Source organism: Trichosurus vulpecula, chromosome 3 (assembly GCF_011100635.1).
Source record: "Trichosurus vulpecula isolate mTriVul1 chromosome 3, mTriVul1.pri, whole genome shotgun sequence".
Classification (NCBI taxonomy): domain Eukaryota; kingdom Metazoa; phylum Chordata; class Mammalia; order Diprotodontia; family Phalangeridae; genus Trichosurus; species Trichosurus vulpecula.
Genome location: NC_050575.1, coordinates 127,840,200 through 127,865,802, shown reverse-complemented (window position 1 = coordinate 127,865,802; position 25,603 = coordinate 127,840,200). Strand labels below are relative to the sequence as shown.

The 25,603-nt window shown below is 39.1% G+C and overlaps 1 protein-coding gene across 4 annotated transcripts in view; it reads left to right on the top strand.

Annotated features, from left to right (window-relative positions):
• The first annotated feature begins 3,077 nt into the window (after nucleotides 1-3,077).
• DENND1A (DENN domain containing 1A) overlaps nucleotides 3,078-25,603 on the top strand; it is a 697,281-nt gene continuing 674,755 nt past the window's right edge. For all 4 annotated transcript variants that reach the window (XM_036750170.1, XM_036750168.1, XM_036750169.1 and 1 more), the window contains exon 1: nucleotides 3,078-3,154. In XM_036750170.1, coding sequence (XP_036606065.1) covers nucleotides 3,138-3,154 — 17 coding nt within the window. In that variant the 5' untranslated portion in view covers nucleotides 3,078-3,137. The remainder of the gene's footprint in view (nucleotides 3,155-25,603) is intronic.

Below are 25,603 nucleotides of genomic sequence, written 5' to 3'. Positions count from 1 at the left end.
GAAGCAGATCATTTCTGCAGCAGTTTGGTGTTGCCATAGGGGACATGTATGAGAAGAGAGGAAGGGAATAAGCATTTATTAAGCTCCTCATATGTGCTGGGCACTGTGCTAAGCACTGTACAAATCTTATCTGATTTGATCCTCACAATAACCTTGTAAGGTAGAGGCTATTAATATCTCTCTTTTACAGATAGGGAAACTGAGGCAAAAAGAGGTTAAATGACATGCCTAGGGTCACACGGATAGTATCTGAGGTTAAATTTGAAATCAGATCTCCAGGCCCAGTGCTGTATCTTACAGAATCTAGCTGCCTGGGAAGGAGATCTTCTTAGGTCTCTATAGGGCAGGAATAGGTATTTCTGCAGAAGAGATTTATGGAGACAGTCTCCATAAAGGAATAAAAAATGGAAATAGGAGAGAGTCAATCAACAATCATTTATTAAGCACTTAATATGTGCCTCATATTGTGCTAAGCACTGGAGATAAAAGGTAAAAGCACGGTCTCTACCCTGGAGGGAGTTCACAATCTAATGGGGTAGATGGCATGCAAAAATGTTTACATATAAGATTTTATCTATTTATATATTAAGATTTTATATATACGGTGTAAGAATAAATTTAACTTAGAGGGGAGGCACCACTAGGGGGAAGGGGTTCTGTGTTGAGGTGGGAATGATGTACTGGGAAAGGCCTCAAATCAACTTGGAAACAATAATGTACAAATAAGGATAAACTAGAGACAATCGAAGAAGGGGTGTGTGTGTGTGTGTATGTGTGTGTGCTTGAGCACACACACAGGTGACCAGGAAAGACCTGTTGAAGAAAGTAGTATTTTCACTGAATCTTGAAAGAAGCCAGGAGGCAGATGTGAAGAGGTAGGAAAATATTCCAGGCATGGGGTGGGGTGGGGTAGGGTGGGGGTGGAGGGAGCAGCCAGTGAAAAGGCATGAATTCTGGAGCTGGAGTGTCAGATTTGAGCAACAGTATGAAGACCCCTCTATTGCTCTCTGAGTGACTCTCATTTTGAATACCGTGGAGGCTGTAGTGTTTCATGACTCACAACCACAAAACAACACCAGAATTAAAAAGATGAAGCTTTTTGTGAGCAGTTTGTTATCATGAAAAAGCTCTGAAATTTCCAAAACACAATTTAGCTCACTTTCTTCCTCTTGTTTAGTACTGGACTCAATTCATCCATTTGCAGTGATTGTTGAAGATTACATATACACATATATACATAGCTATACTCACACACATACATATACACCCTATGGACAAGCTTGGTAGCAACTACGGCAAAGGTTCTGCAAGAATAGATGGTCTTGGCTCTCATATTGAAATGTAGGTGTTTGTAGGGAGGAGTTGGTTTCCATAGAGAATTGTAGGGGAAGGTATGCGGCCTGTATAGTGGAAGCCTAACAGAGGCTGTAGGGGAAGGGAAATCCTCCTGTAGAGGAGAGTTGGGGGGATAGGGAAGAAAACAGTGCCTAAGGAAGGAGGCTAGTGAGCCACTTAAATATATCCGTTGGGTCTCCTCAGGTCAAGACAAGAAGCCTTTATTAAGCACTTACTATATGCCAGTTACTGTGCTAGCACTAGGGTTACAAAGAAAGGCAAAAAACAGTTACTGCTCTCAAGGACCTCATAGTCAACTATGTAGAAACAAGATAGATACATATCTATGTATAGGTATACACACACATATATAAATAGATATAGATACATATGTGTATATAGAGATAGATCTATACATATATGTATCTGTCTTGTTTCTACATAGTTGTTTCTAGTACATAGTTGTATGTATCTATCTGTAACCATACACACATATGTATCTATATACATCCATCTTGTTTGTACATAGTTGTTTGCACACATAAAGTTGCGTATATACATTCATGGTTGTTTTCACATGGGTACATAATTGTATATACATGTATATAAGTGTGTATGTAGGTGAAATATGCACACATATCTTGAGCTAATCTTAGAGGGTAGGCACTAAGATTTAGGAGGCTTGGAAAGATCTTGCAGAAGGTGAGACTTCAGCTGGAACTTGAAAGAAGCTAGAAAAGCTATTAAAAGGAGATGAGGAGCGAGAACATTCCAGACTAGGGGACAGTTAGTAAAAAATGCCTAGACCTGGGAGATCCAGTGCTTTGTTTGACGAACAGCAAAGACACCAGTGTCATTGGATCAGTAACGTAAGTAGAGCGGAGTAAGATGTTAAGAAAACTGGAAAAGTAAGAATGGGCTAGATTATGAAGCACTTTCAAAAGCCGGAGGGTGTTATACTTGATCCTAGAGGTGATAGACCCTGGAGTTTGTCTAATGGGGGTGGGGTGGGTGACACGGTAAGAGCTGCTTTTCAGGAAGATCACTTTGATCACACTAGACTGGAGCTGGCCAAGAGCAGGCTATTGTAAAAGTCCAGAGACCTGAACCCGGTTGGCAGCAATGTCTGATAGGAGAAGGGGGGCATATCCAAGATGCAAGCTAGAAATGACAGGACTTGGCAATGACTGGATAGGTCTAGTAAAGGAAAGGACACGTGATTATTGTAAAGAACACTAGATTTGGGAATCAGACTGCATGGGTTTTTGAATGCTGACTCTCCTAGTTCCCAAGTCACTTTTCCTTTCTGAGCCTCATTTTCCTCTTCTGTAAAATGAGACTGTTGGACTAATCTGTAGTTTCTCTTTCAGCTCAAACTCACTGGGTCCTATGACTGCGTTCTAACCAGCTTTTCCTTTTTTTTTTTTTTTTTTTTACCCACCCCTTGCTCTGCCCTATCCCGAACTTCCCGGGCTAAGCCCAGAGGGCCCTGGACTACAAGTCCCGGCAGGCCCCACGCGGCGGGAAGGCGGTGGGGCGGGGCTGGGCGCGTGTCTGAGCCTCTGCCTCTGCCTCTTATCAGAGTGTGGCGGGGAGGGAGGTTGCTGAGCCGTGGGATTTAGGCGCGCGCGCGCGGCGGCGGGGACGCGCCCCAGCAACCATGGCGTTTCCCGGGACCGAGCGAGTGAAATAGACCCGGGAGGGGGCCAGAGGGGCGGGGCGGGGAGAGAGAGGCAGGCAGGGAGAGGCTGGGGCCGGGCAGCGCCGAGTGGGGCCGGGGCCCATGAGGAGTCCCGGGGACCATGGGCTCCAGGATCAGGTGAGCGTGGGCAGGCAGGCCTGGAGCTGGGGAGGCCGGGATGAGGTTGGGGGAAGCCGGGTTGGAGAGGCCGCGGGCCCGGGGGACTTGTTGCAGTGACAGGAAGGGCCTCGTCTGCTCGGGAGTGGGGGTGGGGGCGCAAGCTGTGGAATGGAGGGGGGGGGGAAGTTGCCATGGTGACTAGCGAGGACTGGAGTGTGTGTTGGGGGGGCAGGCAGCTGGTCAGGCGCTTACCGGGCCCCGGGTGGGGGCGGGTCGGGGCCCCCGGGGAGGGGAGCAGAGCCGCAGGGAAACTCCGTTTGCCTTGGGGAAGGGGAACGGGGAATGGTAGTCTAGCAAGTGCGAGGGTCGCATAGAGAGGGAAACATGTGAGCAGGAGGCGTCACAGTATCTTGGGATCTACTTCAGCCTCCCTCATTTTACAGAAGTGTAGTGTGGTTTAATGGTAAGAACCCTCATACTGGAATGAGGAAAACCGGTTTCAGGATACCCGATCCCACACTCAATAGATCTGAGGTCCTGGGAGACTCACTACTTTGCTCATCTGTCAAATAGAGAAAATCACAATTTCACCACCTACCCCATAGGGTTGTTGTGAGAAACTTGCTTTACCAAAATTTAAAAACATTGTAGAACTGGGGCATACTATTTTTACAGGTGAGGAAACTGAGGCTCAGAAAGGGGAAGTGACTTGCTCAAAGCCACATAGTTTTTAAGTGGCAAAAGAGAGACTGGCTTGCTGGTCTCCTGATTTTAAATCCTGGGAACTTAAAAATAGGGCAGAGATGGAACGTCAGAAAGGCCCGGGGGTGGGGAGGGTAGGGGAAGTATTGGAAAGGAATCCCTAGAACTTCAGAACTTAGAAATGCTCTTCTTCGTAAAAGCTTCTTTGAGAGGGGAGAACTGAGAGCCAGAGAAGGAAAGTGATCGAGGAAAATACTATTTATTCCAATTCTCTTCATTTTAGAAGGGAGGAAACAGACCCTAAGAGTTAATATAACTTGTCCAAAGTCACAGAGATGGCAAAGTCAGCATTTAAACCCTGGTCCTTTGCCTAATTCCATTACTTGCTTCTTCCACCATGCTGAAGGGAGTGGGGGTGGGGAGGGGTGTCATAAAACGCTTTGATAGCATTATCGAATGCTTACTTTGTGCCTGGCACTGTGCTAAGCATTGAGTATTGTGTTACAGTTATTTAAGTTTGTATCTTCTCCTTCTGGGCTTCCTGAGTGTTCTTATGGTGTCTTACATGAACATTGTATCTCTCGGAAGTGCCAACCTTAGTATTTTGTGCAAAGGCTTAATAAATGTTTATTGAATGAATGCATGAATCAATACATAGTAAGGATATGCTTTTCCAACTTAAGTGCCTTACCAAATGTAAAATGCTTTGCAAACCTTAAAACTCTATGCCAATGCTAGCTTCTAATACTATTATTACCAATTGCTGTGGCCCCAGTGCCTTTCTTTGTAACTAGTCTTGTGTGCTACAGCTTGGTTAATAGGTTGATACCTGGGTAGTTCTCATTGTAGAGGTAGTTAGGTCCCTGAAATACTAACAGTGGTAGCTGTGAGATTAATCTTAGCCTATTTTAAAAAGAAACTGACAACTTTTATTATAAGAGGGGACAGAGGAAATCTGCATACAGGTCCCTGATATATGAATTGTATCCTGGGGTGAAAATTGGCATGTATTTGGATGCAGCTGGACTTTGTGAAGTCCTTCAGACATGAAAGCCAAAGTTTTGTCCTCAGTATTTTTCTCTCATCTAGTTATTTAAGGGAGATGGTGTTTATAAGCACTATGCTTATCATCATTATACTATATAGCTCACTTTTTTGAAAAGCATTTTACTACTTCCCTAAAGTCCTACTTTGATACCTAATCTTGGATAGGAGTGATACTAGGTACTTGAAAATTGCCAGTAGAGTGAAAGCTTTGGCAGGTCTTACTAAGTTGGAAAGACTTCTGAAAATAGGTCTAGAAATGGATAGAGTTCAGAGAGGCTTCAGGTTGATTGCAGGGTGATTCTTTTTTTGTCCGAATAGCTTTCAAAGAACACTAAATTATCAAGGATGATAGGATTACAGATTTATAGTTAGAAGGGACCTAAAGTACCATATAGTCCCACCCCCTTAATTTATATTTGAGGAGACTGAGGCCCAGGGAGGAGAAATGACTTGCTCAAGATCATACAAGTATACAAGATACTAAGTGGTAGACCTAGGATTTGAAGACAAGACCTTTGATTACAAGTTCAGTGCCTTTGAAAAAAATGCTTTGCTGATAATTTTTAAAAAATATATAACTATAGGCCTAGAGCTAGAAGGGAGCCTCCAACACCACCCAGTCCAGCCTCCTCATTTAACACATGAGAAAACTGAGGTTCAGGGAAGTTAAATGACAGTCACACAGGTATTAATCATCAAAGGTGAGATTCTGACATAATTATGATGATGATGATAACTAGCATTTATATAGCACTTTAAGGTTTACAAAGTACTTTCCGAATATCTCATTTTATCCTCACAACAACCCTGAGAGGTCAGTGTGTTATTATCATCTCCATTTTACGAATGGGGAAACTGAGGCATATTGGTTAAGGGACTTGTCCAAGGTCATACAGCTAGTAAGTATCTGAAGCAGGATTTGAAATCCAAAAGTCTATACATGGTGTCACTTAGTCACCTCATTTACATTGACTTCCTCTTTCTACCTCCCCCACCAAATACAGTTCAATAAATACAGTTAATAAATACAGCTCAGCAAAAACAAGTCAACACATTGACCAAGCCTGAAACCTATAGTTGATTGCCTCTCTACTAAGGAGCCAGAGGTATTTTTTCAACTTTAGTCCTTTGCAGTCTTTTTTAGACACTACATTGTTCTTAAGTCTTGTGGTCATGGTATAAATTGTTCTCTTGGTGTATTCACTTTATTCTGCATCAGTTTGTACAAGGTTTCCCAAGTTTCTCTGAATTCTTCATATGTCATTTCTTAGGGCACAATATTATTTCATCACATTCATATACCAGTTTGTTCATCCATTCCACAATTGATGGGCTTCAGGACCCACTGGGCCCCCTTCCCTAATGGGGAAGGATCATGATTTTAATCAGTGGAAGAAGGAGTACCCACATTGAGAAAATTATTCAAGGTGCTATATCACTTCAAAGTTTATAAAAATGAGCCTTTGAGAGGTAGAGAATGCAGGTGGTGGGGGCGGTGTGTGTGAAATAAAGTCAGGTGAAATGACTTGCCAATAATCCAAGAAGCCAGATAGTATTAGGGCTGGAACTCAAACTGAAGGCCTGTGCTTGCTCCATTATACTAGTTACTTGATGTTTAGTGTGTCTGCCTGGTCTGGTAAGACTGTGTTCTCCTCTTGTTCTCCTCTTTAAAGTTTTTATAGCCTCACTTTTAAAAAGAATACTTCTTCCTGTATATGAAAAACAGAAGGGGTATGAAGACAGAAGATTTGTAGCTATGCTTCTGCTCTAACTGAATTTGAGACTGACACTATATGGAATATTAGTTTGGTGTAATTCAAATCAATAAATTCCATTGCTGAAATTCACCTAAGTCCTAGAGCCATGGGTTGAGTTTTTAAAAAGCCACTTGTAAGTTTCATTTGTAGACCCCAGTGAAATTTTGTTTACATTATTACCGTATTACTGACTTAGGAACTATAATTTTCATTCACAGTTAAAAGGATGGTAATGTTTTTGGTGAAATATCTTCTGATATCAGGATCCTGATACATAGAGCTGGAAGGGTCTTTAGATGCCTTCCATTCCAACACTCTTATATTTACAGATGAGAATACTGAGGTGTAGAGAGGGAGAATGATGGAATAGTGGTGTGGTGGAAAGAACATTGCCTTTGAGACAGAGGACTTGAGTTTGAATTTCAGCTTTGCTGCTAACCATCTGTGTGACCTTGGGCAAATCACTTAGTTTTTTGGGGTCTCAGATTCCTTATATGAGAATGAAGGGTTTGGCCTACATAGTACCTTCCAGTTCTGCTGTCTAGGAATTATCTTATTCTTTACTTATGGTCATTCAGGTAGCTAGTGGAAGAGTTAGCATTCAAACTCAGACCTTCTGAGTTCAAGCCCAGTGCTCTTTCTGTTATATTATACTACACTGGTTTCTCTACTGTCATACTTTCTCTGTTACTTTTTCCCCAGCTGTAGATACCTGGATGCATTAGCTCTATGTATATCTAACATTGTTTTTTTTCCCCTCTCTCTTTTATAAATGTCAGAGAGCCCTGACTCTGTTGTTGCTAGATACAATGCTCCTCCCTACCCCATCTCCACTGTAGCCTTTTTCCAAAGCAATTAACCTTTTGCAGCTTAGATTCCAGTTACAGTAAACATTATAGAATTGGTTTATTTCAGTGTTTTGAGATTTGTTCTTGTGGAAGTTAAGAAGGGGAAGAGCCTAAGGGTGGGGCTGACAGTTATTTTTACTGGAACATTGGCCTCCAAGTTTTATTGCTATTAGGCTGCGTGACTCTATGTTGCAACCTTCATTGAATCATAGAAGGGAACATTAGAACATAGAGTTTTAGATTTAGTAAGGACTTTGGAACATGGAATGTCAGGTTGGTAAGGACCCTTAAAACATGGAAAGTTAGATCATGGAATCATCTTGAGCACAAAGGATTATTGTTATGCCAAGCTCAGGACACAGCCTGCTTGCTGGGCCTTAACTCTGGAAAACAGAATATTTTGACAAATGTCAGATCAAGAAGGGATCTTAGAGATCATTTAGGCTAACTCCAATCTGAAGTTTAAATCCTTTGCAAGATATTCTACAAGCAGTTATCCACCTTCTGCTCAAACACTTCGAGTTACAGGGAAAAGTTATAAGACTCTTGCATCTGCTCATTACATTGTTGGCCAGCTCTAATTGTTAGGAAGGTCTTTCTGATATTGAACTGAAATTTGCCTCCCTCTAACTCCTACCCATTGGTCTTCCTTTTGCTCTCCAGGGCTGAGCAGAATAAATCTAATCCATTTTCTTTATGGATTTGGGTTGTTTTTTTTTTTTTTTGAAAAATGCATTGAATATATATGGACAAAGTGCTGAAATACTTGCAGAACAATTCTGGAAAATTTGCTGCTTATATTGAAGAAGTAAGAGAGAAACCTGCATAGCACTTATTTTATATTTTCCTGGGTTGCAGTTAACTTGAAAAAAGGTTAAAAATCTAATTTTACAGAATTTTGGAGCTGGAAGGAACCTTAAAGAGCCCCTCTCCACCCTTATTTTTCAGAGGAGAAAAGTGAAGTCCATAGAATTTAAGTGACTTGCCTTAGATTATACAGAAAATTAGTGGCAAAGCTAAAACAAAAACTCATGTCTCATGACTCTTGTATCAGTGTTTTTTCATGATATGACACAAGTCTACAGATAAGAAGAGCCTATGTGATATATTTAGGGTCTTGTCCATAGTGTGTATTAAATAAGCATTTGTTGAATCAATGAAAATTGGGAGGCTAAAGACTTAATTTGAAATATATAAAGCATTAGAGTGAAAGGTATGTTACTTCTTATAAAAGAGTTGTACGACAGACATTTATTAAGCCTTGTGTTCAGAACACCATGTAGCTTAGGTTTCAGTAGAGTCATAGATCATAGAATCCTTGAGCTGAAAGGAACCTGTGAGGTCATTAATCCTAACCCCTACTTGAATTAGAATCCTTTTGACAACACCACTCATTGAGCCTCCAAAAACTCACTGCTTTCTGATGTACCCCATTTCAGTTTTGGACAGTTCTTATTTTTAGGAAGTTTCTCCCTGAAAACTGCCTCCTTGTAACTTCTGTTCATTGATTCTGGTTTTGGCCTCTGGGACCAAGGGAAACAAGTCTATTCCCTTTCCTGCAAGACTGCCTTTCATATATTTGAAGATAATTGTATTTCCCTTAAATCCTCTCTTCTCCATGTTAAGCATCACCAGTCCTTTCCATTGATTCTTCAGTCCTCTCCCAAGCCTGGTCTCCCTCTTAGATGCATTCCACCTTAATAATACTCTTCTTCAAATGTTCACTTGCTAAAATAGGAATCCAGCATGTTGTAGTCAAAGAATTATGGACTTTGAACAGAATTTGAGACCTGGCTTTGAAACTTCTGAACTGCCTGACTTTGGGCAAATCACTTGAGGTTCAGTAGCCTCACCTGTAAAATGGAAGATAGGCTTAGAATTGCTTTGAATTCTGAAAATTCAAGTGACATTGTCACTTCCCTGTCGTCACATAGCCATTGTCTGTCAGAACTTGAACCCAGGTTTTTCCTGACTCTAGGATCAGCCCACTAGCCATTATACCACATTGCTCCTTTAATATTATAGGTTATAAACCAGTTGCTATCTTGCATTGATGGAGAGAGTTTCTACACCAGCAGTTACATACTGATAAAGTCATAGGTCAGGACCAAAACCAGGTGGGAATAGTAAGGCTGGTAATCCTGACTTCACGGGTTGGAGTAAAGAAGAGGCTTAATCAGGTGCTTGAGCTGTTGCTCCTCCTATTTGCAAAAGCTAACATTGACCTCTAGTCTGTGAGGAAGACCAGGGTCCTCCCTGAATAATACAGGGAAGTGAAGAAACTTGCCCTTCTGTGAGACTGGGTCAGTCAGCAACTGAGATTCAAAAAATCTCAAGTTAATACTGGCTAGCCATTAACTCTCTCTTGCTTTAGGTAGAATACAGCAAAGCAGGCAAATTTGGTTCTTTGATCTTTTGGAGCCTCTCTGTTCTGTGGCAAATATTGCCATAATATCTGAGTGCTTGGAAAGGGAACTTATGAAGCATGAAATTATATTCAGTGTAAAGTTTGTACAAAAATGAGGCTTCCTGTTCATTAAACTAGACTGCCCTGGGCTAGTAGCTCAGGGGCACTGAAAGAGCACAAGACCCGAGTTTGAATCCTGGCTCTGCCCCTTACTGTTTGAAATCCCTTCACCTCTCTAAGCCTCAGTTTTACCACCTTTACAGTGGGAATAAACTTACCTGTCTCACAAGGTTGGTGGGAGAAAACTGCTTTTAAGATCTGTAGGACTGTGAGTAATTTCTTATTGCTATGAATAGGTTCCAAGTTTCTGTGTCCCAGTTGCAGGAGAAAATATACCATTTGTGACTGACCGATGCTTATTGACTTTAACTCAAGGCATTACTTAGCCTGCTGAGACAAAATTTCAAGCAGCAGGTTTCAGTTCAAGCTTCTCAACTAATCTGACCTTTCCTATTCCCATCCTCAAAAACAATGAAATTCAGTGAAGATATTTGTTAAATGCCCTGCTATGTAGTAGGCACTGGGCTAAACACTGGAAATACAAAGACAAAAATGAAACAGCCCTTGCCGTCTAGGAGTTTACATTCTGCTGGAGGATACAAAACAATTTCAAGGGGGAGAGAGTACTAATCATTGAGGTGGGGGATGGGCAGGAAAAGTCTCATATAGAGTGTGGCCCCTGAGCTGTGTTTAGAAGGAAGCACATGCCACATACAGGGGGTCACTTGTGCAAAAAGCGTGGAGGTAGGAACTGGAAAGGCCTATGAAGAGAAGAGCTAGCAGACCCCACAAAGACACAGGTTTATCACAAATGGCCTTATGGAAAGAGATCTCTTAGGCATTACTTAGGCATTTCAAAAGCACCTGTGTTGCCCTTGCTTTAAAACAACTTATTTTACACATGAAATTGAATTGAAGTAGTTTCAAATGTGACCAGTCAACTTTTTTTCTTTGCATAACTTGAAAGCATCTAAAGTGATTCTGGGAGAATTCTGATTATAATGTTTGAATGTATCTGGGTGTGATTGTCCACATTGCTTGATGGAGTAATTAGGGCTGTATCCAGAAGCCCTGTGACATTCCAAATATGTTTAAATTCCAGGCCTTTAAACACTATTTAAAAGCATAGGAAGCTGTATAAAAGTAGAAGCAAGGACCCTGGATTGAAGCTTAGAAGGCCTATTCCTGGGAAACAGATTATAGCTCAATATAAGGAAGTATTTTCTAACTATTATAGCTGTCCAACAGAGGAACAAGTTGCCTTGGTGATAAGTGAGCCTCATTCCTGGAGGTCTGTAGAGACTGAGTGATCATTTGTTGGGAGTGTATGCATCATGTGGCACTTAGACCATTTCTAAGGTTCTTTTCAGCTATATGAATCTGGGATCCCTGCTAATACTCTAGGATGCTTTGACTCTGAGATGTCATGAAGTTAGCACCCTGGAAAGCTCCTGGAAGGTTACTCTTTAAACATGAACAGACGTGTGTCTGGTCTGTTCAGGGAATTAATAACTAACAAAGCTTGGACAGATATGTTTAAATCTTATTTAGTCTTGAAATGATCCCTGTGGATTGGAATGTGGTTAATATAAAGTAATTTAACTGATAGTATAGACACATTGCCGGAAACCATACTGCGTTCTAACATTGGTTGTGGTGACATCTCAGAACTTGTTTCAATGCATCAAGTGAAGGAAGTGGGTTATAAGTCATTGAAGGAAGTATTCTAAGTGAGTTTGAAGCAACCTGACACATTTATGGACCTGGGGAAAAGAAGATGAAATATATCATAGAACGTAGCAATGAGAAAGCTGGGCAGGATGGCTAATTCAGCATTCTTCTGTTTTTTCTTACTATCCTGGGATTGTGCCTAACCAATATTACATAAATACAATTTATTTCTCTAATTTAATAGATACTTATTTAGTGCCTAAATGTTGCTAGCACTGTGGAAGAGATAGGTCTTATACTTAGTAGCTGATAATTAAAGATCACTGGGCTATGCGTCATGAGGCCAGAGTTCTAGTCTTGCTTCTGGAAGCCATTTTTCTTCTCTGGACCCTAATTTCCTGCTCTGTGAAATGAGGGAGTTTAGACTAGATCTCATTAATTTGTAACATTCCATATTCTAAGGCCTTGTTGAGCTCTAGCATTCTTCTATGCTCTAAGGCCCCTTTCAATTCTAACATTTTGTCTTCTAAAAGTCTCTTCTAGCTCTCACATTCTAGGACAGCGATTCTATGATCTTTTTCTAACTGCAGCTAAGTCAACCCATTTACTAAGGGTGAGATGAGGGTGGGGTGTGGATTGAGGACAGGATGTGTTCATCTGATAGGAAGGCTGATTCTTGGAAGCTAAAAAATGGAGTATTTATTTTTATTTTGTTAAACCCCTTGGAGTGGGGGAAGCGGACCTGGATTCTGCTTTGTGGCTGTGAAGGTACAGCCTTTTCCTGGCCCTTTGGGATAAAAGGTCTTAATGTTTCCACCATTCTTTTTGTTTAAAACCAGCTTTGTTGGGCGGCAGGAAGATAAACAAGAAAGGAAAACACACCAAAGAAAGCAGAACTTTATTCTAGTCCCAGCTATTCTTAAGGGAGTCAAACAGCCATTATTTCTCAACTCCTTGAGAGTTACACTGAGATAAATAAAGCAATTCGATAAAAAAAAAAGCATTTTGAGAGAGGTAATGTGGTGTTCCTGTGCTTAAATCCTGGCTCTGCTGCTTATTAGCTATGTGACCCTGGGCAGAGTGTTTTTCCTGGAGTGGGGTGAAGGGGACAGCTATATTGAAAGCAAAACATCACTGCTCCTTTAATTATAGCATCTCTGTCTTTATATAGCTGATTCATAAGATTTTAAATGGCTGAGAGAGATCATGGAGTATTAGGGATCTTAGTGGTCACGTAATCCCACTCTTTTTATAGTTGAGGAAATTGAAGGTCAGAGAGAAGAGATAATTTGTCCAGGGTCACAAAATTAATAAATAATAGCTCTAGGATTTGAACTCAGGTCTTCTCACACTAAATGCAGGGGTTTTTCTTTCCTTTGTGAGACTGACTCTGAAAATATTACTAAAAGTGACAAATTAAAAATAAAGTTTTGTAATTGCTTCTGTAATTGCACAACAAAATTAATCATTTTATAACAAGTCTCAACAGTATCTTACATTCTTTTCTTAAGGTGTTAACTTGTTGAGAGGTTAGGCAGAAGGCACCCTTTGCTAAAGCATTCCATTTTAGGATTAAGATGACAAAAGGAGATTTGTAAAACAATAATAAAAACTTTTTGCCTTTTTGTCTAATCTTGAGGCATCAAGATTTATTATATGATGGTTGCCAACTATATTGGAATGTATATACAATTTCTGGTCAGATAATTGTTAGTTAATATTCAAAGGTTTCAAAAGGCTTACTGAAGTTGTAATGGCAAAATGACTGGGTTTAAAGTGAGTGGACCTCTGTTGGATTCGTTCCTCTCCTACTTATTAACTGCATGACCGTGAGCAGTCTGCTCTGCCTTTCTTGGGTCTTAGTTTCCTCATATGTGTAATGAGTGATTGGAATACTTTATCTCCAAGTTCCCATCTAGCTTTAAGCTTTTTGATTCTTATGATAAGTTGTATCTAAATAAATGTGTGATTGCTATTGAAGGGTATGAAATGAATTGTAATGAGTTCCAGCGTTGTGTTCCTTTCAGCAATTAAAAATCTCTACTTATTAAGCATCATCTCTAGACAGTGGAGGATCTGAAGATAGATATGCTAGTGGTTGAATAGAACTTAGACTGAGATAAATGTAGTAGAACAAGGTAGAGTGCAGTAGTGACAAAGGAGTGATCCAGACAAGATGTTCCAGGAAAATTTAAGGATAGAAGGGTCACTTGCAGCTTTGGAGGGCTTAGGGTATGGGGAAATTTGGGAAGACTTGATGAAGAAGTTGGCACCTGAGGTGGGCCTTGAAGGAAGACAGACAGATAGATGCATGCGCTCGCACACACACACACACACACACACACACACACATACACGTATGTCTATAGATACAATATATACACATGCATTTATTTATTGGTATGTGTATATTTATATCTATCTACCTATGTGTATGTATGTGCTTTGTAACCTTTAGAATACTATCTAAATGCCAGCTATTATTTTGGCATGGGAGGAGTGCATTACAAGTATGGAGGTAGCAAAGGGCAGGATGACTTCAAGAAATAGCTAATAGTCCATTCTGGCTGGAATGTAGAATAGATGAAAGGGAATAGAGTAAAATAAGGCAAGAACGGTAGAGTAGCTCCATACCGAGGAGGGCCTTGAATGAGAAGGTCAAGAGCTTGTATTTCATTCTGTAGACAATAGGGAGCCATTGAAGGTTTTTGAACAAGGGAATTTGTGCATTGGGAAGAGTTTTTGGCAGCTGGGTGAAGGATGGTTTGGGTAGGGGAGAAACTGGAGATAAGAAAACAAGTTAGGAGTTCTTTACACTAGTACAGGCCCTCTGGAGACATCATTGGTAATTGCTTTAATCAGAGTTTTTAAGTCTTTCAAAGTTATTTTTCTTTGTAGTATTGCTGTCCCTGTATACATTGTTTTCATGATTCTATTTACTTCACTTTGCATTAATTCATACTACCTGCAATTTTCTGGAATTGTCTCTTTTGTCATTTTATGGGACAGTCATATTCTATAACATTCATATGCCACAATTTTTTTCAGCAATTTCACAGTTAAGAGACAATGTAAGGCGCATCCTTAGGTTGTAGTTCTTCTCCATCTCTCTGTCTTTCTCTCTCCCTGTCTCTCTCTAATCCATCCCTTCAGGGTTAGGAAGTTGGTTTTGCATGTTACTTATTCCTTCCCCAGTATTATCCTCCCTTTTCAGTGGAAATTTCTCCCCTTTGTTTTCTTGCTTAGTTTGGTATATTTCTACACCAAATTGTTAGGTTTATATGTGTGTTCAACCCTCCTTGGTCTGTTTCAGGTAAGAGTAAGGTTCATCTGAGACCCACTTCCGCCGTCCCCTTTCCTCCATGTTTGTGTGCTTTTCTCCTCAGGTACTCCAAATGTGGGAAATAACAAGTTCCATTGCCCCTTTCCCTTCTTTCTATTTCCTTCTCTTTTCTTTCCTCTGTTAGAACCCTCAGAATAGAATCCTTAGTACACCAGGACCTCGGTTTTTCTTATTTAAACTTCCTTGATACCCTTTGAAGACATCAAAATTTTGAAAAGACATTTGTTTCTACTCCCTATTATAATGTTTTCATTACATCCTCTTACAGCTCCTCCTACTTGCTTAAGTAAGTTTATCTTTCTAGGTTTCTCTTGGGTTTGTATTTCAAAATTCCTACTCAGATTTGTTTTGTTTTGTTTTTTTTAAATCAGAAATGCCTGCAAGTCCCCTATTCCATTAAAGGTCTATTTTTCTCCTCTGTCAGATTTTGCAGAGTAAGTTATTCTTGATTGTAAGCCTGTAACTGTTGCCTTTGGGGATATTGTATTTTGAGATCTCTTCTCTTTTATGGTAGATGTTATCAGATCTTGTGTGATCCTTATTGGAGTTTCTTGGTACTTGAATTGCTTCTTGTATGGAGGGGGACTCCATGAGGTGGAGATAAGGAGGGAGTGCATTGCGTGGGTGCGATAGCCATTGCAAAGGCACAGAACATGGAAGATGGAGTGGCATGTGTGAATAAGGCCAGTTTAGATCAAAGAGTATAGGCAGAAAGAGTGGTGTCCAGTAAAAGAAAAGAAGTTGGTGCTAGGTTGTGAAGGGCTTTAAAAAATAAACATAGGAATTCATGTTTTATCCTAGAGGCAATAGGAAGCCACTGGAATTGATTGGGTAGGGGACTCACATGGTCATGTGTGCTTAAGGAAAATTACTTTGGTAACAGTGTGTAGGATTGGATAGATCAGAATGGTTAGAGACTTGAGGCAGGGAGACATATTAGGAGTCAGTTGCAATAATCTAGATGAGAGATGATGACGATTTGAATTAAGATGGTAGCTGTGTGAATGGAGAGAAGAGGTTGCATGCAAGAGATGTTGTGGATGGAGAAATGGCAAGATTTAGCAACTGATTGAATATGTGGGATGAAAGAGTGTAAGGACTTGGGGATAATGCTGAGGTTATAAACTTGGGAGAATGGTGGTATCTGATAGAAATAGAGATGTTTGAAAGAAAGGAGGGTTTTGGTGGAAAGATAATGAATTCAGTTTTAGATATGTTGAGTTTAAGGTGGTTATAGGATATCTACTTGGAAATGTCCAGTGGGCAGATGATATGGGACTGAAACTGCAGTATGTGAGTTATCTGCATAGAAATGATAGTTAAGCCCATAAAAGTTGTTTAGCTTACTGAGAGAGAAATTGTAGAGGGAGACAAGAATAGGGTTTAGAACCAAGCCTTGGGGAATACCCCAGTTTAGTGGCCATGATGTGGTTGATGAAGCAGCAAAGAAGACTAGAGAAGAAAACCAGCAGAGAGTAGAGAGTATCCAGGAGACAGAAGTCACCAATGAAAAATTCAGCAGGCAAATCAATGAAGATGAGGACTGAGAAGAGATTGCATTTGGCAATTAAGAGATCTTTGATAACTTTGGAGAAATCAACTTTAGTTGAGTGATGAGGTTGGAAGCTAGATTACAGTTTTGGAGTGAGAAAGAGGAGAGGAAATGGAAGCAGTGAGTATAGACAGCTTTTTCAAGAAGTTTGGATAAGAAAGCAAAAGAGATATGGGATGATGGTGTCTAGTGAAGATTTTTCATGGATGAGAGAGACCTGAAATGTTTGAGGTCTATATGTAGAGATCAGTTGATAAGGGAAGAGAGAGGAAAAAAAGATGGGGGGGAGAGGGAGGAGAGGAGAGGAGAGAAGAAGAGAGAGGGGAGAGGCAGAAGGGATGGAGGGAGAAATGGGGAGGGGGGAGGGAAGAAGAGGGAGGGAGAAGGGAAGGAGGGAAAATGAGGAGAGGGAGAAGGGGAGAGAGGGAAAAAGGAAGAGGATTAAACATACATGTAGAGGAATTAGCTTTGCCTAGGAAAGGGCCACTTTTGTCAGAGACTGGGTGAAGAGAGAAGATAGTAGCAAGCAGATGATGTCAGAGAGTTTTGGGATGAAAATCATTAAGTGATAATTGGTAACTTTAGGAGTGAAAAATTTCAGTTGAATAAAATGGACTTCATTTGGTATGTGGAATAAAGGAAAAGGAAGTGTCAAAGATGACTTCAGGGTTTCAAGCCTGAGTGACTTGGTGGTGGTGCCATCAAGGGAAGTTGGAAGAAGGGACAGGTTTGGGGAAAAGATTGTGAGCTGTTTTGGGCATGTTGAATTTGTGGTACTGATGGGTCATTTAAGTGGAGATCAGTTGGTCAACAAGTATTTTTAAAATACCTACAATGTGTCAGGAACTGTGCTAATCATTATATATTCAAAGACAAAAATGAAACAGTCCTTGACCTCAAAGTCCTTGCCTACTGTTAGAATGTCTCAGATCTCCAACCTCTAATACTCAAAAGATAATGCAGCCACAGATTCATTTTGAGAGGTCTTCTATGTTTTCTTTCTAATCTGATGAAATGTAATCAAAGAAAAGTGGATGCTAATTGAAATAATAAATCTGTATCTATATCTATCAATCTATATCAATTTATATCTATCAATCTTCTATGTTTTCTTTCTAATCTGATGAAATGTAATCAAAGAAAAGTGGATGCTAATTGAAATAATAAATCTGTATTTATATCTATCAATCTATATACGTTTTAAGATAGTTTGGCTTTTCCCTTCTTTGAGCTCTTTTACCATTCGCTATATCCTTTATATCCATTGTATATTACTTGACTTCACAGAAATTTGGAGTTGGAAGAGTACTTCGAAGCCCCCTGGTCTAAGCCCCTCTTCCCTCCCTCCCTTATAGGTCTTTTTGACAGCACAGCATGCCTGGCAGTTGGTTATCCAAGCCACTGAATCACCGGACATTATATAAAGAGTTCTATAAAGAAAAATGTTCTTTTTTGACAAATTCCTTGACTTACTCCCATGCTTATTTTTAACAGAAACAAGAATTCTGATAAAAGACAAAGCTTTTGTTAAGCCCTTACTATATGCCAGGCACTGTGCTAAGTACCAAGAATATAAATATGAACAGAAAGAAAGCCAGGCTGCTAGGGTAAAGGTAGAGAAGTAATTAGGTTAGGGAGTCATGCATAGGTTGAACTGGATTTGATAGTGAGCGTGGTTAGCATGATTTCTCTCAGGTTCATTTATAGTAGTCTTTTGTAGGTATGTATTTGTTATTTGCAAGTGAAATTTAGTGCTACCTTCCCCGCACTAACATTGTTAGTGCTAGAAGGGAACTTAAGACATAGGGTGTTAGACTGGCAAGGAATAAACATAGTGTACAAGAGCTGGAAGGACCTCACAGACCACCTTGTCCAACTTCCTTTGTTTACATAGTAAAAAAACTGAGACCCAGAGAGGTGGTGACTGATCCAGGGTGTCATGGCAAGTCAGTGGCGTACCTGGAACTAGAACTGTGGTCTCTTATTCTCATTTCATCACATTACTGCCCTTTTATCCCAAAGGAAAGCATCTTCAATAGTGCATCAGTTTGTGCTTGGTAAATTTGACTTTGTCAGTATTTGCCATTTAGAGAAAGACTGAAGAATTATGAGTAATTGAAGACCCTAGAGCATGTGCTAGGTCATAGGAATTAAGAGTTGCAAGAGACTTTTAAAAATATGTTTTATTTTTTCCTCTAATTACATGTTAAAATAATTTTACTTTTTTAAAAAAGTTTTGAGTTCCAAATTCTGTCCTCTCTCTCCTCTCCTCCCTCCCTGAGATAGTGAGCAATCTAATGTAGGTTATACATGTACAGTCATGTAAGTCATTTCCATATTACAGGATGTTCCTAAAGTCTGGACACATAGGCAAAAATGCATATTTTCAAGACATGAAATTAATGAAATTTTCAACATTTTATTTAATTGGAATGTTAACAAATAACATCTTCAATATGATTTCCATCATTTGTGATGCAAAGGTTGATGCGCTTTGCAAGATTCACATGAACTCGATGCAATAATTCCATATTGCCGCCAACTTTACCACATTCACTCTTTATGTGTTCAATCAAGTGTGTTGAATCTGTGATTTTCATTGAGTACACTTTCTCTTTTAGTATACCCCAGAAAAAGAAGTCAGGGGGCCTAAGGTCTGTTAATATTCCAAATATTTCAAAATGTGCATTTTTTCCTATGTGTCCAGACTTTAGGGACACCTGACAAGGAGACTTGAATAAAAAAAGGATGAAAGAAGATGAAAAATAGCATGCTTCAGTCTGTATTCAGACTCTATGTCCTTTCTCTGGAGGTGGATAGCATATTTCATCATGAGCCCTTTGGGATTGTTTTGGATCATTGTATTGCTGAGAATAGTTAATTCATTCACAATTCTTCATTGTACAGTACTTCTGTTACTGTGTACAGTGTTTTCCTGGTTTTGCTCACTTCACTTTGCATCAGTTCATGTAAATTTTTTTTTAATTCAGGTTTTTTTTAAAATCATTCAGCTTATTATTTCTTATAGCATGATAATATTCCGTCGCAATCATATACTATAGCTTGTGTAGCCATTCCCCAATTGATGGGCATCTCTTGATTTCCAATTCTTAGCCACCACTAAAAGAGCTTGCAGGAGATTTTTGACATAATTTAGTTTAACCTTTTCATCCTACAGAAAAAAAGGAAGGTTTAGAGAAAGTCTAAGCCTAAGGTCACATAGGTAGCAAGTCGAAGAGCTAGGATTTGAATCAAGGTTTTCTGTTTCCAAATCCTAGGTTCTTTCTGCTTAGAAGAAAACATATTATGGGGTTTGTTTGTTAATTTAAGATAATAATATATTGTACATAAGTGCATTGTAATAGAACCAAGACTACATCATGATCATGCCTTTACATTGGGTGCCCTTCCTCCCCCTCCTTTTTCAGCTTCATTTATATTCATGTATGTTGTCTTCTCCCATCAAATTGTGAGTTCCTTGAGGTCAGGAACTGCATTTCTTTTTTTTTTCGTATTCATATTCCTGGTGCTCAGCACAGTGCCTGGCACATAGTAGTTGCTTAATTAATTTTTATTGACTGACTTGACTTTGCCATGATGGTACATTAAGTACACAGAACATGAGATAGATAAGATTTATGCCTAGAGTAGAAAATGGACTCTGAGTGTGACCATTACATTCGTCAAATTAGCAATGAGTATTAGCAATAACTTCCATTTCTATACTGCTCTGTCATTGCAAAGTGCTCTCCTCACAGGTGAAGCAGGTGGACCAGAGATTGTGGCCAACATCTTAGATGATAAAACAGGCTCAAGGAGAAATGAGTTGCTCACAGTTACATGGGGTGTGTGTGTGTTGGGCTGGGACTCATATCCTAGCTTCCAGCAGGCCAAGGTCCCAGGAGCTGTGTGTTTCGCCATCTGATTTTTCCAGGCTGGACTTTCTTTTTGCAAGGAGTTTAAAAAGATAAAATTGAAAAGTCATGGATTAGTTAAGTAGAATGAAAGCAGTGATTAATATTCTCCTGAAAAACAAGAAGGTATCTTAATTCTTACAAGGAAGTAGAAATAAAAAATAGTAATTAAGAGAGGGAATGAAATAGAAAAAAAGCCTTTCTTGTTTGAATGTGAGTTAAGTACTCTAGATTTGGTGTCTATAAAAATAACTCATGGAGATTTGTTGATGTCTTTATATATATCTTGTCTCATAGTGTTAGTCATGGCTTTTTCCATCTGTAACATGTAAATGATCATAGATAAATACAACTGTAACTAATAATTACAGCACAATTTATTCCCAGTGTTTCTCAGAGTGTTTTCACAATTTCAGACTCCATGTGGAATGTCAGGCTCCAGATGTTAGAGCTGGCAGGGACCTTAGTCTCCATCTAGTCCAACTTCTAAATTTGACAGATAAGCAAACAAGTCTGGAGAGATTTCACCTTGCCATAGGTGACACATGTAGATAGAGGCATAGGATAAAACCCGTTTATGGGATAGTAGAAAGAACATGATTCTGAAGACCTAGGGTCTACTGATTCAGCCACTTATAATCAGATAATATGTCCTTGAAGTCACATAATGTCTTTCAGCCACCATTTCCTCAACTTTCAAGTAAGGATGACCACTCCTACCTGATAGGGCTGTTGTGAGAGTTAAGGGAAATAATAAATATTAATCACTTGATAAACTATACTTTGTAAATTGTAAGGCATTCTAGGAGGTACAAGTATTGTAAAGCTGGTACTTAAAATGTATTGGATTGAACTCAATTTAGCAATTAAACTAAGTGAGAAAACTTCATTGATTTTATCATCACTCATCACATTGAAGTAATAGTTATGAACTAATTTTAAAAAATTCTTATTTTCATTTCCAAATTCTCTCCCTCCCTGCCCCTTCTTCTTCACCCATTGAGAAAGCGGGAAGTATAATATACATTATGGTATATATGAAGGCATACAAAACAACAAGAAAAACAAACAAATAAATAATATACTTCAGTCTGCCTTCAGAGTACATCATTCTCTCTGGAGGTGGATAGCTTCTTTCATCCTGGGTCCTTTGGAATTGTCTTGGATCATTGTCTTGAACAGAGTAGCTAAGCTTTCACAGTTGATCATTGTCACAATATTGCTGTTAGTCATTCACAGCAGATCATCATACAGCATTGCTTATAATGTTCTCCTGGTTCTGCTCACTTTGCATTATTTCACATAAGTCTTTTCAGGTTTTTCAGAAACCATCCTGCTTGTTATTAGTTATAGCACAGTACAGTTTCATCACAATCATATACCACAGCTTGTTGAGCCATTCCCTAATTGATAGGCATTCTCTTAATTTTCAATCCTTTGCCACCACAAAAAGAGCTGCTATTAATATTTTTGTAAATATAGATTCTTTTCCTTTTTCTTTGGTCTCTTTGGGGTACAGAGCTAGTAATGGTATTGATGGGTCAAAGGATATGCAGTCTTATAGTCCTTTGGGCATAGTTTCAAATTGTTCTCCAGAATAACTAGGTCCATTTACAGTTCTACCAGCAGTGCACTGATGTGCCTGTTTTTTCATATCCCCTCCAGCATTTGTCCTTTTCTTTTTCTGTCATGTTAGCCAATCTGATGGATGTGAGGTGGTATCTCAGAGTTGTTTTAATTTGCATTTCTCTATCAGTGATTTATAGCATTTTTTCATATGACTATTGGTAGCTTTGATTTTGTCTGAAAACTGCCTATTTCTGAACTATTTTTTAAAAAAGTTAATTGCCAAATATGGAAATATGTTTTGCATGATTTTACATGTGTAATTGGTATCATTTTGTTTGCCTTCTCAGGTGGGTGGGAGATGGATTGGAGGAAAGGAGAGAATTTAGAACTCAAAAGTTTAAAAGAAAAGAATGCTGAAAATAAATAATAAATTTAGAAAAAAATAAAAAATAATAATAGCTAAAATAGTTTAAAAGGATAGGGGATAGAAAATAGACTAGGGATTCATTGTTACTAAAGTTTGTTTTTACTTCATGTTAGGATCATTTTATAAAGGTAGAAAAGCAGTATGGTATACTGGAAATAGAATAGAAGTCAAGAGACCTAGGTTTTAGTCCTGACTGTCACTTATAAGGTCATGTTACCTTGGGTAAATTACTTTCCCTTTTTGAGTCTCTTTTCTTGTCCATAAAATGAGTAGGCTGTACTATGTGATCTCAAGCGTCCCTCTAGCCTAACATGCTCTTTTTTATGGTTACTTTAAGCTCTTCCATTGTGTGATGTAAACTTCCCTTTCAGCCCCTACCATTCTATGCTGATGTAGAATCCAAGCTATTAGTGCCACATTCCTGTTTCCTAGATCACTTGGGTTTTTTTTTTCTTTTTTAATCAGGGAAGAGAGTACATACTGTTTTAGTGCCTCCTTCCTTGTGACAATTGGGAATTTCACCTTCAGTGCTTGTGTGCCCATGTGTACATAATATCCATTTTGGTGTCAGCACTGCTGGTGTTTTCAAGTCTTTGGGGAAATGGTTGGGGACTCATGATTTAACGTACATATACATTCTTTTTTTTTTTTTTTGTTGATGCTTTTTAATTTCACATTGATTTTAGATTTTATCCCTTCTTTCTTCCTACCCACAGAGCTTTGCCTTATAACAAAGATTAAAAAAGAAAAGCAAAAAAAAAAGTAGCTTAGAAAGACTTAAACTTGTAGATAATGTCTAATATCATATACAATATTTCACACTCATAGTTTCTCCTTCCCTCCTACCTTTGCAGTGAAGAGAGGGAGGTGCGAAAAATGTACTATTCATTTATTCATCCATTCATTCTTCTCTTTCTTAGAGATTTCTGGGTTAATACATGGTAGAAAAGGGAAGGCTTTTCCATCTTTTGTTATCTGCCAATGTGCTGGGTTTGAGGTTGAAATCTCAGAATTGTTTTAATTTACATTTCTCTTTTTATTAGTGATTTGGAACAATTTACAGTCTTTTTTAAAAAACTCTTTGTGTCTTTTGATTACTTTACTGCTGGGTCACTAAATCTTATCTGGGTCCAAGCTTAGTAATTATACTTTCATAGCATTCAGCTTCATTTTATTGTTCTTTCCATTTACATTGTTGTAGTCAGTATGTGTGTTGTTTATATTTTTTTCCTTACTCTGCTTATTTCTTTTTGCATCAGTTCATATAAATCTTTCCATATTTCTCTAAATTCAACAAATTTGTGTTTCTTAAGGTGAATTCATATTTTTATCATATCAATGTACAACAGTTTCGTCATTCCCCAATCAATGAGCACTTTGTTTTCAGTCCTTTTCTACCTCAAAAACTGCTATCAAGAGTTTGATAAATGTTAGAACTTTCTTCCTGCCTTTGTCCTTGATGAGAGGTATACGGCTGGCAAGACATCTCTAGATCTAGGGCTGTGGACATTTTGGTCACTTAAAAAAAAAAAGATATACTTGCAGATGACTTTCCAGAATAGTTAGACTAATATTTGGTACTCCCAACAAGTGTATTTGTACCTGTCTCAATACACTTGTTGGGAGTACCAAATATTAGTCTAACTATTCATACAGCTGCTACTCATTATTTAAGTCCTCGTTACTCTTACCTAGACCCTTGGAATAATCTTGCAATTGGTCTGTCTGCTTCTATTCTCTCTCTGATCCATTTTCCAAAGAGCTGTCAAGTTGATATTCATCTACAGCACAGATAAGACAATATTATCTCCTTCATCCTCCAACCTCCCCGCCCCCCCCAATCTTATATGGCTCCGTGTTCCCTCTAGGATAAAATTCAAGCTCCTCAGCTTGGCATTCAAAGCCTTCTACAATCTGGGTCTCACCAACCTTTCTTGTCTTATTTTATATTGCCGTCCCATGGATTTAACTATGATTTCTATCCTGATGACTCCGAGATCAGTACATTCATCCCTAGTGCTTCTTTCCCAAGTTCTGGTCTTGCATTACCAACTTCCTATTGAATATTTCCAACTGGATGTCTGAGGGCATATTCATCTCAACATATTCAGAACAGAACTCATTACCTTGCCACCCAAATCTGTTTCTCTTCCAAATTTCCTTATCTGTGAAGGTACTACCATCCTTCTAGTTACTGAAGTTTTCAACCTCAATAGCTCAGCCTCCTCACCTTACGTATCCAATCATTGCCAAACCTTGACCTTGACATTTTTATCTCTATAACATCCCTGGAATCTATCCCTTTCTTCCCACTCACCCACCACTTTGGTTGAGGCCCTTAATACCTCTCACCTGGATCCTTAAAATAACCTCCTAATTGGCTTCCCTGCTTCTAGTCTCTCTCCATTCAAATTCATCCTCCATACAGCTCCCAAAGCAATTTTCCTTAAGTACAAGTCTGGTTATCTCACTGATACTCACCACTCTCTAGCAGCTTCCTATTACCTTTATGATAAGGACTAAACCTGTGATTTCATAGTTATTGGAAACTATTGGCTGAGGAAATGGTTTCTACCATCTACCAGTTGCCATCTCTGTATCTTATAGTGTTAGAGCAGAGGAGTCAAACTTGAAGCCTGCTGGCCACAAGCAGCCTCCCAAGCCCCACAGTGTAACCTGAACCAAATTAAAATGTAATTTAGAAATATTTAACAAAATAAATAAAAATATAATACAACATAGATAATGTTAATTTGTGGTTTCCTAAGTCAGTATGCTGCAGCAGGGATCTTTTGAGTTTTATACCACTGGTCTCTAAGTTCTCTTTTTATTAGGCATTTGGAGCAATTCTTTCCTAAGGGTCTTAATAGTCCTCCAATTTTTTGAGAAGTGTTTGTTTATGGCTTTTGACCACAGAGGAATTATATGTTGAGTGAAAGATTAAATGATGTGCCTAGGGTCTCTCAGCCAATGTGTGTATCTAATGCAGGACCTGAACTCGGGTCTTCCTGACTGTGAAGCTGCGTTTCTATTCATTAGGCCAGGGCTTCTTAAACTTATTCCACTCTTGACCCCTTCAGCACTTCTTAAATTGTCACAGTTTAAGAAGTGCTGCACTAGGCCATGAGGCTTCTCTTTACTTCTAGGATCAAATAGAAACTTCTCTGGCA